A 14,873-nucleotide genomic window follows, 5' to 3' on the forward strand; every position below is an offset into this window, starting at 1 on the left:
TGGAGAGAGGCGGGAAGGCTGCGCGGGATGCCGGAAGGTAAGAATAACACCATTTTTTATTTTTTGTTATTATTTTTTACATCCTATCTTTTACTATTGATGCCGCATAGGCAGCCTCAGTAATAAAAAGTTGTTCACACTTGTCAAACACTGTGTTTGACGAGTGTGACCAACCTGTCAATCAGTTCTCCAAGCGATGCTACAGATCTCTTGGAGAAGGCTAGCATTTTGCAAGCTAATTACGCTTGCAAAACACTAGTTTTTCCGTGGGAAAATCACGGGAATTTAAAATGCGATTTTCCCGCAAAATGGAATTCGGAATTCTCGCGGTAATTTCCGCGATAGTTCCGCTACGTGTGAACCCAGCCTAATATATCCCATCTAGTGCTTGGGGACGGGGACGACATGGGCCTGTGTGACTTTAAATGCCAGGGCTAAATTTCAGTCCCAGTCCGTGCCTGCATAGGACTGGTGGCTACGTCTACATTAGCTATACAGAGAGGTATCAGTGTTATCAGTGATGTTACATAGGGCTGCAGGTGGCATCTACTAAATTATCTGTCCTCAGAGAAATCGCTGTGTGATCTGTGGTGTTACATAGGACTGTAGGTGACATCTACTACATTATTTGTACTCAAGTTATCACTGTTACCTTAGACTGCAAGTGATACATACCACATTATCTGTACTCTAAGAGTTATCACTGTGTTATCTGTCTTGTTACATAGGACTGCAGATGACATCTACTACATTATCTGTACTCAAAGAGTTATCACTGTGTTAACTTTGGTGTTACATAGGACTGCAGGTGACACCTAGTAAATTATCTGTACTTACAGATTTCACTGTTATCTGTCCTGTTACATAGGACTGCACGTGACATCTACTACATTATCTGTACTCAGAGAGTTATCACTGTTATCTGTGGTGTTACATAGGACTGCTGGTGACATGTACATTATGTGTACTCACAGTTAGCACTGTGTTACCTGTGGTGTTAAATATGACTGTTGGTGCCATCTACTACACCATCTGCACTCAGAGAGCTATCACTGTGTTATCTGTCCTGTTACATAGGACTGCAGGTGACATCTACTACACCATCTGCACTCAGAGAGTTATCACTGTGTTATCTGTCCTGTTACATAGGACTGCAGGTGACATCTACTACATTATCTGCACTCAGAGAGTTAGCACTGTGTTACCTGTGGTATTACATAGGACTGTAGGTGACATCTACTACATTACCTGCACTCAGAGAGCTATCACTGTGTTATCTGTGGTGTTACATAGGACTGCAGGTGATACATACCACATTATCTGTACTCAAAGAGTTATCACTGTGTAAACTTTGGTGTTACATAGGACTGCAGATGACACCTAGTATATTATCTGTACTTACAGATTTCACTGTGTTATCTGTCCTGTTACATAGGACTGCAGGTGACATCTACTTCACCATCTGCACTCAGAGAGTTATCACTGTGTTATCTGTCCTGTTACATAGGACTGCAGGTGACATCTAGTACAGCATCTGCACTCAGAGAGTTATCACTGTGTTATCTGTCCCATTACATAGGACTGCAGGTGACATCTACTACATTATCTGCACTCAGAGAGTTAGCACTGTGTTACATGTGGTATTACATAGGACTGCGGGTGACATCTACTACACCATCTGCACTCCGAGAGTTATCACTGTGTTATCTGTCCTGTTGTATAGGACTGCAGGTGACATTACTACATTATCTGCACTCAGAGAGTTATCACTGTGTTATCTGTCCTGTTACATAGGACTGCAGGTGACATCTACTACATTATCTGCACTCAGAGAGTTAGCACTGTGTTACCTGTGGTATTACATAGGACTGTAGGTGACATCTACTACATTATCTGCACTCAGAGAGCTATCACTGTGTTATCTGTCCTGTTACATAGGACTGCAGGTGACATTACTACATTATCTGTACTCATATAGTTATCACTGTGTTATCTGTCCTGTTACATAGGACTGCAGGTGACATCTAGTACAGCATCTGCACTCAGAGAGTTATCACTGTGTTATCTGTCCTGTTACATAGGACTGCAGGTGACATTACTACATTATCTGTACTCATAGAGTTATCACTGTGTTATCTGTCCTGTTACATAGGACTGCAGGTGACATCTACTACATTATCTGCACTCAGAGAGTTATCACTGAGTTGCGTTTAGTGTTACATGGGACTGCAGGTGACATCTCCTACAGTGTCTTACTCGGACTCTACATGGCCAGGTGAGTGACAGGTTCGGCTCTGCTTCCTCCATACCCTGCAGAACACCGTGACTGTAGGTATGATGCTGCATTGCTCGTTAGGATGACGGTGTGACACTACCGGGTGTTGCGGTGGCGTATGGACGGTGTGTGACACGGTGTATTTGCGGGCACAGTAACTTGGCCGCTGACACATTACCGCCCGGGATTCGCACGGTGTTTCCGCTACCGCTCGGAGCTCCGCAGTGCAGTGTGTGCGGGATGTGCGTGCGGAGCCGGGACCCGGATGTGCGGCACTCACCTCACTCATGGTGACGCTGTGCTCTGCGCTGTGCCGTGCTCTGCTGCGCTCCGTCGCCGCCGCACATATATACACTATGGATATAAATATATATATCCCTCTGGTGCTGAGTGACAGCTGTTGGCAGCCAATGGGAATCTCCTCAGTCATTTGCTGCATTTCCAAAATAGGGCGCTGAGTGGCTGCAGCGCGGTGAATGAACGGCGCCTGGCGGAGGCAGCCGTAACCCCCTCACTGCCGGACATGGCATCCCTGAGCAGGCGCTTCCCTATGGAGAAGGTCAGGGGGTAGAGCTGCTACGGCCAACTCGGGGTTAATGCTGAGGTCTGGCAGGCATGAAGGTGACAGAACCCCAAGAGCTGACACTCCACACTGTGCGCGGAGGGGAAGGGGTTAACGCCTGGGCTCCAGCGCTGAGGATGATGAGGAGGGAGCGGACTATAACAGCTGGAGGGGCAGATGCTGGGCCTGGCACGCCGCCAACTCCCACCGTCTCCCGGGAAGCGGGGGATCTGACACAGATTACAAGGACGGAGGCATCTCCTGTCTGTCTCCTGTCAGGGCTAATGGTGCTGATCGCTGAGAGCCCGGCGAGGAAAGGGTGGAAGACCGGAGTGTAATAACATCAATATCTGCACCACAAGTAGTAATGTCCCTGACCCATTATTATACATCACTCCCATTATTATACATCACCCCCATTATTATACATCACCCCACCTTATTATACGTCACCTCACATTATTATACATTACCCCCATTATTATACATCACCACACCTTATTATACGTCACCTCACATTATTATACATCACCCCCATTATTATACATCACCACACCTTATTATACGTCACCTCACATTATTATACATTACCCCCATTATTATACATCACCACACCTTATTATACGTCACCTCACATTATTATACATCACCCCCATTATTATACATCACCACACCTTATTATACGTCACCTCACATTATTATACATTACCCCCATTATTATACATCACCACACCTTATTATACGTCACCTCACATTATTATACATCACCCCCATTATTATACATCACCACACCTTATTATACGTCACCTCACATTATTATACATCACCCCCATTATTATACATCACCCCCATTATTATACATCACCCCACCTTATTATACGTCACCTCACATTATTATACATCACCCCCATTATTATACATCACCCCCATTATTATACATCACCCCACCTTATTATACGTCACCTCACATTATTATACATCACCCCCATTATTATACATCACCCCACCTTATTATACATCACCTCACCTTATCATATGTCACCTCACATTATTATACATCACCCCCATTAATATACATCACCCCACCTTATTATACGTCACCCCACCTTATTATACGTCACCTCACATTATTATACATCACCCCCATTAATATACATCACCCCACCTTATTATACATCACCTCACCTTATTATATGTCACCTCACATTATTATACATCACCCCCATTAATATACATCACCTCACATTATTATACATCACCCCCATTATTATACATCACCTCACATTATTATACATCACCCCCATTATGATACATCACCCCACCTTATTATACGTCACCTCACATTATTATATATAACCCCCATTATTATACATCACCTCATATTATTATACATCACCCCCATTATTATACATCACCTCACCTTATTATACGTCACCTCACATTATTATACGTCACCCCACCTTATTATACGTCACCTCACATTATTATACATCACCCCCATTAATATACATCACCTCACATTATTATACATCACCCCCATTATTATACATCACCTCACATTATTATACATTACCCCCATTATGATACATCACCCCACCTTATTATACATCACCTCACATTATTATATATAACCCCCATTATTATACATTACCTCATATTATTATACATCACCCCCATTATTATACATCACCTCACCTTATTATACGTCACCTCACATTATTATACGTCACCCCACCTTATTATACGTCACCTCACATTATTATACGTCACCCCCATTATTATACATCACCCCCATTAATATACATCACCTCACATTATTATACTTCACCCCCATTATGATACATCACCCCACCTTATTATACGTCACCTCACATTATTATACATCACCCCCCATTATTATACATCACCTCACATTATTATACATCACCCCCATTATTATACATCACCTCACATTATTATACATCACCCCCATTATTATACATCACCTCACATTATTATACATCACCCCCATTATTATACATCACCTCACCTTATTATACGTCACCTCACATTATTATACATTACCCCCATTATTATACGTCACCTCACATTATTATACATCACCCCCATTATTATACATCACCCCACCTTATTATCCGTCACCTCACATTATTATACATCACCCCACCTTATTATACGTCACCTCACATTATTATGCATCACCCCCATTATTATACATCACCTCACATTATTATACATCACCCCCATTATTATACATCACCTCACCTTATTATACATCACCCCCATTATTATACATCGCCCCCATTATTATACATCGCCCCCATTATTATACATCTCATCACCCCACCTTATTATACGTCACCTCACATTATTATACATCACCTCCATTATTATACATCACCCCACATTATTATACATCACCCCCATTATTATACATCACCTCATTATTATACATCACCCCACCTTATTATACGTCACCTCACATTATTATACATCACCCCCATTATTATACATCACCTCACATTATTATACATCACCTCACATTATTATACATCATCCCACCTTATTATATGTCACCTCACATTATTATACATCACCTCCATTATTATACATCACCCTACCTTATTATACGTCACCTCACATTTTTATACATCACCCCCATTATTATACATCGCCCCCATTATTATACATCTCATCACCCCACCTTATTATACGTCACCTCACATTATTATACATCACCCCCATTATTATACATCACCTCACATTATTATACATCACCCCCATTATTATACATCACCTCACATTATTATACATCACCCCCATTATTATACATCACCTCACCTTATTATACGTCACCTCACATTATTATACATTACCCCCATTATTATACGTCACCTCACATTATTATACATCACCCCCATTATTATACATCACCCCACCTTATTATCCGTCACCTCACATTATTATACATCACCCCACCTTATTATACGTCACCTCACATTATTATGCATCACCCCCATTATTATACATCACCTCACATTATTATACATCACCCCCATTATTATACATCACCTCACCTTATTATACATCACCCCCATTATTATACATCGCCCCCATTATTATACATCGCCCCCATTATTATACATCTCATCACCCCACCTTATTATACGTCACCTCACATTATTATACATCACCTCCATTATTATACATCACCCCACATTATTATACATCACCCCCATTATTATACATCACCTCATTATTATACATCACCCCACCTTATTATACGTCACCTCACATTATTATACATCACCCCCATTATTATACATCACCTCACATTATTATACATCACCTCACATTATTATACATCATCCCACCTTATTATATGTCACCTCACATTATTATACATCACCTCCATTATTATACATCACCCTACCTTATTATACGTCACCTCACATTTTTATACATCACCCCCATTATTATACATCGCCCCCATTATTATACATCTCATCACCCCACCTTATTATACGTCACCTCACATTATTATACATCACCCCCATTATTATACATCACCTCACATTATTATACATCACCCCCATTATTATACATCACCTCACATTATTATACATCACCCCCATTATTATACATCACCCCACCTTATTATACGTCACCTCACATTATTATACATCACCCCCATTATTATACATCACCTCACATTATTATACATCACCCCACCTTTGTATACGTCACCTCACATTATTATACATCACTCCCATTATTATACATCACCTCACATTATTATACATCACCCCACCTTATTATACGTCACCTCACATTATTATACATCACCCCCATTATTATACATCGCCCCCATTATTATACATCTCATCACCCCACCTTATTATACGTCACCTCACATTATTATACATCACCCCCATTATTATACATCACCCCACCTTATTATACGTCACCTCACATTATTATACATCACCCCCATTATTATACATGACCCCACCTTATTATACGTCACCTCACATTATTATACATCACCCCCATTATTATACATCTCATCACCCCACCTTATTATACGTCACCTCACATTATTATACATCACCTCCATTATTATACATCACCCCACATTATTATACATCACCTCCATTATTATACATCACCTCACATTATTATACATCACCCCACCTTATTATACGTCACCTCACATTATTATACATCACCCCCATTATTATACATCACCTCACATTATTATACATCACCCTACCTTATTATACGTCACCTCACATTATTATACATCACCCCCATTATTATATATCGCCCCCATTATTATACATCTCATCACCCCACCTTATTATACGTCACCTCACATTATTATACATCACCTCCATTATTATACATCACCCCACATTATTATACATCACCCCATTATTATACATCACCTCACATTATTATACATCACCCCACCTTATTATACGTCATCTCACATTATTATACATCACCCCCATTATTATACATCGCCCCCATTATTATACATCTCCCCCATTATTATACATCTCATCACCCCGCCTTATTATACGTCACCTCACATTATTATACATCACCTCCATTATTATACATCACCCCACATTATTATACATCACCCCACCTTATTATACGTCACCTCACATTATTATACATCACCCCCCATTATTATACATCACCTCACATTATTATACATCACCCCACCTTATTATACGTCACCTCACATTATACATCACCCCCATTATTATACATCACCTCACATTATTATACATCACCCCCATTATTATACATCACCTCACATTATTATACATCACCCCCATTATTATACATCACCTCACCTTATTATACGTCACCTCACATTATTATACATCACCCCCATTATTATACATCACCTCACATTATTATACATCACCCCATTATTATACATCACCTCACATTATTATACATCACCCCCATTATTGTACATCACCTCACATTATTATACATCACCTCACATTATTATACATCACCCCCATTATTATACGTCACCTCACATTATTATACATCACCCCCATTATTATACATCACCCCACCTTATTATACGTCACCTCCCATTATTATACATCACCCCCATTATTATACATCACCTCACATTATTATACATCACCCCCATTATTATACATCACCTCACATTATTATACATCACCCCCATTATTATACATCACCTCACATTATTATACATCACCTCACATTATTATACATCACCCCCATTGTTATACATCACTCCACATTATTATACGTCACCTCACATTATTATACATCACCTCACATTATTATACATCACCCCACCTTATTATACGTCACCTCACATTATTATACATCACCCCCATTATTATACATCACCTCACATTATTATACATCACCCCATTATTATACATCACCTCACATTATTATACATCACCTCACGTTATTATACATCACCCCCATTATTATACATCACCTCACATTATTATACATCACCCCCATTATTATACATCACCTCACATTATTATACGTCACCTCATATTATTATACAGTGGGTACGGAAAGTATTTAAATTTTTCACTCTTTGTTTCATTTCAGCCATTTGGTAAATTCAAAAAAGTTATTTTTTTTCTCATTAATGTACACTCTGCACCTCATCTTGACCGAAAGAAAATAGAAATGTAGAAATGTTTGCAAATTTAGTAAAAAAGAAAACTAAAATATCACATGGTCATAAGTATTCAGACCCTTTGCTCAGTATTGAGAAGCGCCCTTTAGAGCTAGTACAGCCATGAGCCTTCTTGGGAATGATACAACAAATTTTTCACACCTGGATTTGGGGATCCTCTGCCATTCTTCCTTGCAGATCCTCTCCAGTTCCATCAGGTTGGATAGTGAACATTGGTGGACAGCCATTTTCAGGTCTCTCCAGAAATGCTCAATTGGGTTTAGGTCAGGGCTCTGGCTGGGCCAGCCAAGAATGGTCACAGAGTTGTTCTGAAGCCACTCCTTTGTTATTTTAGCTATGTGCTTAGGGTCACTTGTTGGAAGGTGAACCTACAGCCAAGTCAGAGGTCAAGAGCACTCTGGAAGAGGTTTTCATCCAGGATATCTCTGTACTTGGCCGCATTCATGTTTCCTTCAATTGCAACCAGTCGTCCTGTCCCTGCAGCTGAAAAACACCCCCATAGCAGCATGATGCTGCCACCACCATGTTTCACTGTTGGGATTGTATTGGGCAGGTGATGAGCAGTGCCTGTTTTTTGCCACACATACCGGTTAGAATTATCACCAAAAAGTTCCATCTTCATCTCATCAGACCAGAGAATCTTATTTCTCATAGTCTGGGAGTCCTTCATGTGTTTCTTAGCAAACTCTGTGGGCTTTCATATGTCTTGCACTGAGTATAGGCTTTTATCGGGCCACTCTGCCATAAAGGCCCGACTGGTGGAGGGCTGCAGTGATAGTTGACTTTGTGGAACTTTCTCCCATCTCCCTACTGCATCTGTGGAGCTCAGCCACAGTGATCTTGGGGTTGTTCTTTACCTCTCTCACCAAGGCTCTTCTCCCACGATTGCTCAGTTGGGCTGGACGGCCAGGTCTAGGTAGACTTATGGTGGTCCCAAACTTCTTCCATTTAAGGATTATGGAGGCCACTGTGCTCTTAGGTACCTTGAGTACTGCAGAAATTCTTTTGTAACCTTGGCCAGATCTGTGCCTTGCCACAATTCTGTCTCTGAGCTCCTTGGCCAGTTCCTTTGACCTCATGATTCTCATTTGGTCTGACGTGAGCTGTGAGGTCTTATATAGACAGGTGTGTGCCTTTATAAATCAAGTCCTATCAGTTTAATTAAACACAGCTGGACTCCAATGAAGGAGTAGAACCATCTCAAGGAGGATCACAAGGAAATGGACAGCATGTGATCTAAATATGAGTGTCTGTGCAAAGGGTCTGAATACTTATGACCATGTGATATTTCAGTTTTTCTTTTTTAATACATTTGCAAAAATTTCTACATTTCTGTTTTTTTTCAGTCAAGATGGGGTGCAGAGTGTACATTAATGAGAAAAAAGAACTGTTTTGAATTTATCAAATAGCTGCAAAAAAAACAAAGAGTGAAAAAATAAAAGGGGTCTGAATACTCTCCGTACCCACTGTACATCACCCACAGTATTGTATATCACCCACATTATTTTAGCTGTGACTTCCAGGGCCGACTACCCCACCTGTGGCATGCACAGAGATGAGGTAACGACAAGCATACGAAAATGACAGACGATTGAGTTGCATGGCCAGGTGACTGGAGGGTCACAGCCTGGCTTCTCTGAACATCTCCTTGGATCCAGGTAACCAGTGGGTCCAAATCCTGACTAGTCTCCATGTGTTCAGTGATGATCAAAGGAGCAGATCTGTATTTTTTCAGCCAGAACCGTGGTCCCCTAAGCTGGAGTCCTGTAGAATGTCAAATCTGTGTCCCTCGTGATGGAGCCATGATGTCCTGGCTGCTGTCCTGTAGAGTGTTCCTGGCTGTGTTTCCATAGAGTTTATGGATCTCTTGTTATAGAAGCATATTCCCTTTTAGTTAACAACTGTTGTCCATCAAGCCATCATCCAGAGGTCAAGAGGGAGGTGTGATGAGATTAGTTGCATTGTTTGAGTATTTATTCAATTTGCATAGTTTTTCTTCCTCTGTTTTGCAAGTCAACAAGCCACAGGGTCCCATACAATGGCCAATCAACACAGTATTAAACAACTATTGTTCAAATACCCTATGTCTCTATCCCTCAAAGATGTCTCCTGCAGTCCTATGTAACACCACAGATAATTCAGTGATAACTCTGAGTACAGATAATGTAGTACCGTATTTTTCGGACTATAAGGCGCACCCCAATTTTCAGTAGGAAAATAGGGAAAAAAAAAATGTGTCAAATGGGGGTCCGTCTTACAGTCCGAATTCAGCTTACCTGGGAAGGGATCCGGCACAGGTGAAGTAGTCACAGGGGTCATTCAGTGGTCCAGGCTCGTGCGGTGGTGGTTCTGTGCTGGGGCAGGTTGGTTGTAGCTGTGCTGAGGCTGGGGCAGCTGTGCTGAGGCAGGGGCAGCTGTGCTGGGGCAGGGGCAGCTGTGCTGGGGCAGCTGTGCTGGGGCTGGGGCAGCTGTGCTGAGGCAGGGGCAGCTGTGCTGGGGCAGGTGGGCTCTGCGGTGGTGGCAGCTGTGCTGGGGCAGGGGCAGCTGTGCTGGGGCAGCGGCAGCTGTGCTGGGGCAGGGGCAGCTGTGCTGGGGCTGGGGCAGCAGTGCTGGGGCTGGGGCAGCTGTGCTGGGGCAGGTGGGCTCTGCGGTGGTGGCAGCTGTGCTGGGGCAGGAGCAGCAGTGCTGAGGCAGGGGCAGCTGTGCTGGGGCAGGTGGGCTCTGCGGTGGTGGCAGCTGTGCTGGGGAAGGGGCAGCTGTGCTGGGGCAGGGGCAGCTGTGCTGGGGCTGGGGCAGCAGTGCTGAGGCAGGGGCCGCTGTGCTGGGGCAAGTGGGCTCTGCGGTGGTGGCAGCTGTGCTGGGGCAGGGGCAGCTGTGCTGGGGCAGGGGCAGCAGGGTTGGGGCAGGTGGGCTCTGCGGTGGTGGCAGCAGGCGGCGCTCTGTGGTGCGGTGGTGGCAGCGGGCTGTGCTCCAGTGCAGGGGCCGCGGCTCCGCCGGCATTTCTTCGCAGCCCAGAGGCCCCCAAAGTTCCCTTGCTGGCCGCCGCCATGTTGCGGTGGCCTCCGGGAGCATGGACGCCGGAAAGATGGCCGCCGGTCCGGGGACAGCGCATGCGCGGGATCAGATCTCGTCCCGAGATCTCGGGGGACGAGATTCAAATCTCGGCAACGTCTCAGGACGAAGAAGCGAAACGCGTGTTGGGGTGACAGGGACGCCAGCGCTACACACTCCCTCTATGTAAGTGTCCGATTGGGAAATTTTCCATTATCTAAATTTCTTAGTGCACCTTTTTGAGACGCTCATTTAGAGCTAGATGGTATGTTATGTCATGCTATTGTATTTAATAAAATTTTGTAATTATTGGCAATTTATACTAGTTTGGTGTCGTGCATTAAGGGAGGGCTGTATGTATATCCCTGGTCTTAGGTAGGAAATACACATGTAAAACCTCCATTCCGTCACTGCCAGAATCTCCCAAATACCCCAGAACACACTTTGCTGCCACCAGCTCCTGGTTGGACAATTAAATCAATATCGGGTCAGAAGCCAACCCACTAGGTAGCTTAGGCTGTGTGCACACGTTGCAGATTCTGCTGCGTTTCCGCAGCGTTTTTGCCGCTGCGGAAACGCAGCAGTTCCGCTGACCAAGTAGAGTACAATGAAACCCTATGGGGTTTCAAAAACGCTGTGCTGACGGTGCGGTTTTTTCCGCGCGGTTTTGCTACGGTTTTCAAACCGCAGCATGTCAATTGTTTGTGCGGTTTCCGCAGCGGTTTCACACCTTTAACATAGTAGAGGTGTGAAACCGCAGGGCAAAACCGCAGACCAAACCGCAGGAAAACCGCAGGTCACTTTACCTGCGGTTTTACCTGCGTTTCCGCGCAGAAAAAACCACAGCGGAATCCGCAATGTGTGCACATAGCCTTAGGCCTGTTTCACACATCCGGTTTTTCCCTTCAGTCAAAATCCGCCAAATTTTTTAAAAAACGGATCCGCCAAAAAAGCGGCGGATCCTTTTTTTCCCCCCATAGACTTACATTATTGGCGGATCTTGACTGACGGTCGTCCGTCCCACCCATTTTTTTACGGATCGGCCATGATTTTAGAGGCTCCCGGGCGGATGAAACGGACCCTGCAACATTTTTTTGCTTTGACGGTCCGCTAATTTCAGCATTAACCTATAAATGGTGCTCCGGGAGCTGATAAAATCTCTCTCTCTCCTCCAACTCACCCGTCCCTCCCGCGATATCCCTATCGCGCTCCTCCACCTCACGCAATATCACGCTCCTCCACCTCACGCGATATCGCGCTCCTCCACCTCACACGATATCGTGCTCCTCCACCTCCTTCACTGGTTTCAACCTTTGGCAGATTTCAACTGACGGCCGATGACGGAGGTATGAAACAGGCCTTAGTTGTAGCACTAAGGTCATGGCAATACGTTTATAGAGCAAGGAAACCGAAACTAGTTAAGTTTATAGTATTACTCCAAAAAATATAGGCAGTGTTTACAAAAAAGATGTTACAAATGAGACAAGTTACAGTGTATACAGGCAATTACAAAATAAAATGGATTAAAACATGAACTTACATATTTCAGTCAATGGCACGCCATGTGGAGGAGGGCCGCCTTCCCCAAAGGAAAATGGTCTATCAGCACAGCTCCCTAGCTGTCACCCCAGGCAAAAAACCCCTTCCTAATCGAGCCTCCTAGTCTTATGCTTTCTCTTGGCTGACCTCACTGGGTGGGTGGAGCTAGGGAGTCTACTCCCCTTTTGAAAAGTACTAGAGAATTTATAAGGGTTCTAGCGTGGCTCGCAGCTGCAAGGCGCTTACCTCCACGTCCTCTATGGACCCACCAGCCTTAGCTTGGGCCAGCATGTCCAGGAGGGGGCAGGTTGCAGACCGGTAGGACACAGGCTCCACGTTCTTGATGAGCTTTCATCATATTGACGTGTAAGGCCTTGTGCCTACGCCAAGCGTGGTCAAGAGTGACCACGTAGGTGACTGGGTTGAGCTGTTGGTATACGACGTATGGGCCTTCCCAGGCCGCCTGAAACTTATCCTTCAGTACGGGGACCAACACCCACACCTTCTGATCCACATGGTAGGTACGCTCCCGGGCGTTCCGGTCGTACCAGTGCTTCTGGTCAGCCTGAGCCATGTTGTCATGCACCAACTTCGTCAAGGTCTGCATCTTGTCACGGAAGCGCATGACATACTCCACGATGGACACTTCTGAAGGGTTCGGCTCTACTTCCCAGGATTCCCTTACCAACCCAAGGGGTCCCCGGACTCACCTGCCGTACAGGAGCTCGAAGTGGGAAAACCCAGTCGAGGCCTGCGGAACCTCTCGGTAAGTGAATAGCAAGTGTGGGAGGTACCGCTCCCAGTCACGTCCTTGGGTCTCAACCAGCATTCTTAGCATCTGTTTGAGAGTACCGTTGAAGCGCTCACACAAACCATTATTTTAGGGGTGATATGCACTCGAAACCAGACGCTTCACCTGCTTTTTCTCACAGAGAGCCTCCATTAGGCGAGATACAAATTGAGTCCCCTGGTCGGTAAACATCTCCCTGAGAAATCCTACTAGTGAAAAGATGGCCAACAGGGCGTCCACCACCTTATCTACCCTAGTTGAGGACAGAGCCACTGCCTCCGGGTAACGCTTTCCAGAACTGCTGGGTACGGCTAGAGGTCTCACAAGGTCCACTGCGATACTCTGGAAAGGCTCCCTATCACTGGCAAAGAGATCAGGGGAGCCTTGGGAACAGGCCCTGACTTCCCCACTCTTTGACTGCTGATACAAGAGCAGCAATGTAACGCCGCTGTGTTTGTACTCTGTTTAACTGGCCTTAGTCTGCATATTTCTGCTTTAACCCTTCACTCCTTTCCCCAGAATGAGCTGGAATGTTGCTGTCAGTTACCTGTATGGATGCTGCTCAGTTCCCGGCTCCGCTGCATAGCCGTACATGCGTGAGTGTCTCCGCTGCGCTACATGACCACCCACATGTGCGGTCCCTGGCTGCCACTGTGGAAGCTACCTGGGGGTTGCAAGGTCCTCTGCAATTGTGCATGACTTACCACGTGTGTCCAGGCTTGCAGTCGCTGCCAGGTGTCCTTTGCTATGCTGATTTGTTTCTGGCTGTGCTTAGGGTGCGCACGGCCACACCTCCCCTGCTTTTATGAGGACTGGGTGTGTGCTTGAATTGCTGTCCCCAGTCTATCACTGAGGGGCAGCTGTTCTATAAAGTTCCCCTGCCCTGTGGGGCATTGCCAGAGCTTCGCATTAAGTTTGTGAGTCTTGCCATGTG

The 14,873-nt window shown here is 44.4% G+C and overlaps 1 protein-coding gene and 1 long non-coding RNA gene across 3 annotated transcripts in view; one reads left to right on the top strand and one right to left on the bottom strand.

Annotated features, from left to right (window-relative positions):
- Positions 1–2,662, bottom strand: part of PCP4L1 (Purkinje cell protein 4 like 1) — a 114,188-nt gene extending 111,526 nt beyond the window's left edge. Inside the window, exon 1 of the mRNA XM_073566901.1 lies at positions 2,556–2,662. Within this exon, the coding sequence (XP_073423002.1) occupies positions 2,556–2,564 (9 nt within the window). The 5' untranslated portion in view covers positions 2,565–2,662. The remainder of the gene's footprint in view (positions 1–2,555) is intronic.
- The window catches only part of LOC141082884 (uncharacterized), a 64,697-nt gene that overhangs the window by 7,742 nt on the left and 42,082 nt on the right, over positions 1–14,873 (top strand). The window lies entirely within an intron of this gene.

This window comes from Dendrobates tinctorius, unplaced genomic scaffold (genome assembly GCF_039654945.1).
Source record: "Dendrobates tinctorius isolate UK_male_01 unplaced genomic scaffold, ASM3965494v1 ptg000019l, whole genome shotgun sequence".
Taxonomy (NCBI): domain Eukaryota; kingdom Metazoa; phylum Chordata; class Amphibia; order Anura; family Dendrobatidae; genus Dendrobates; species Dendrobates tinctorius.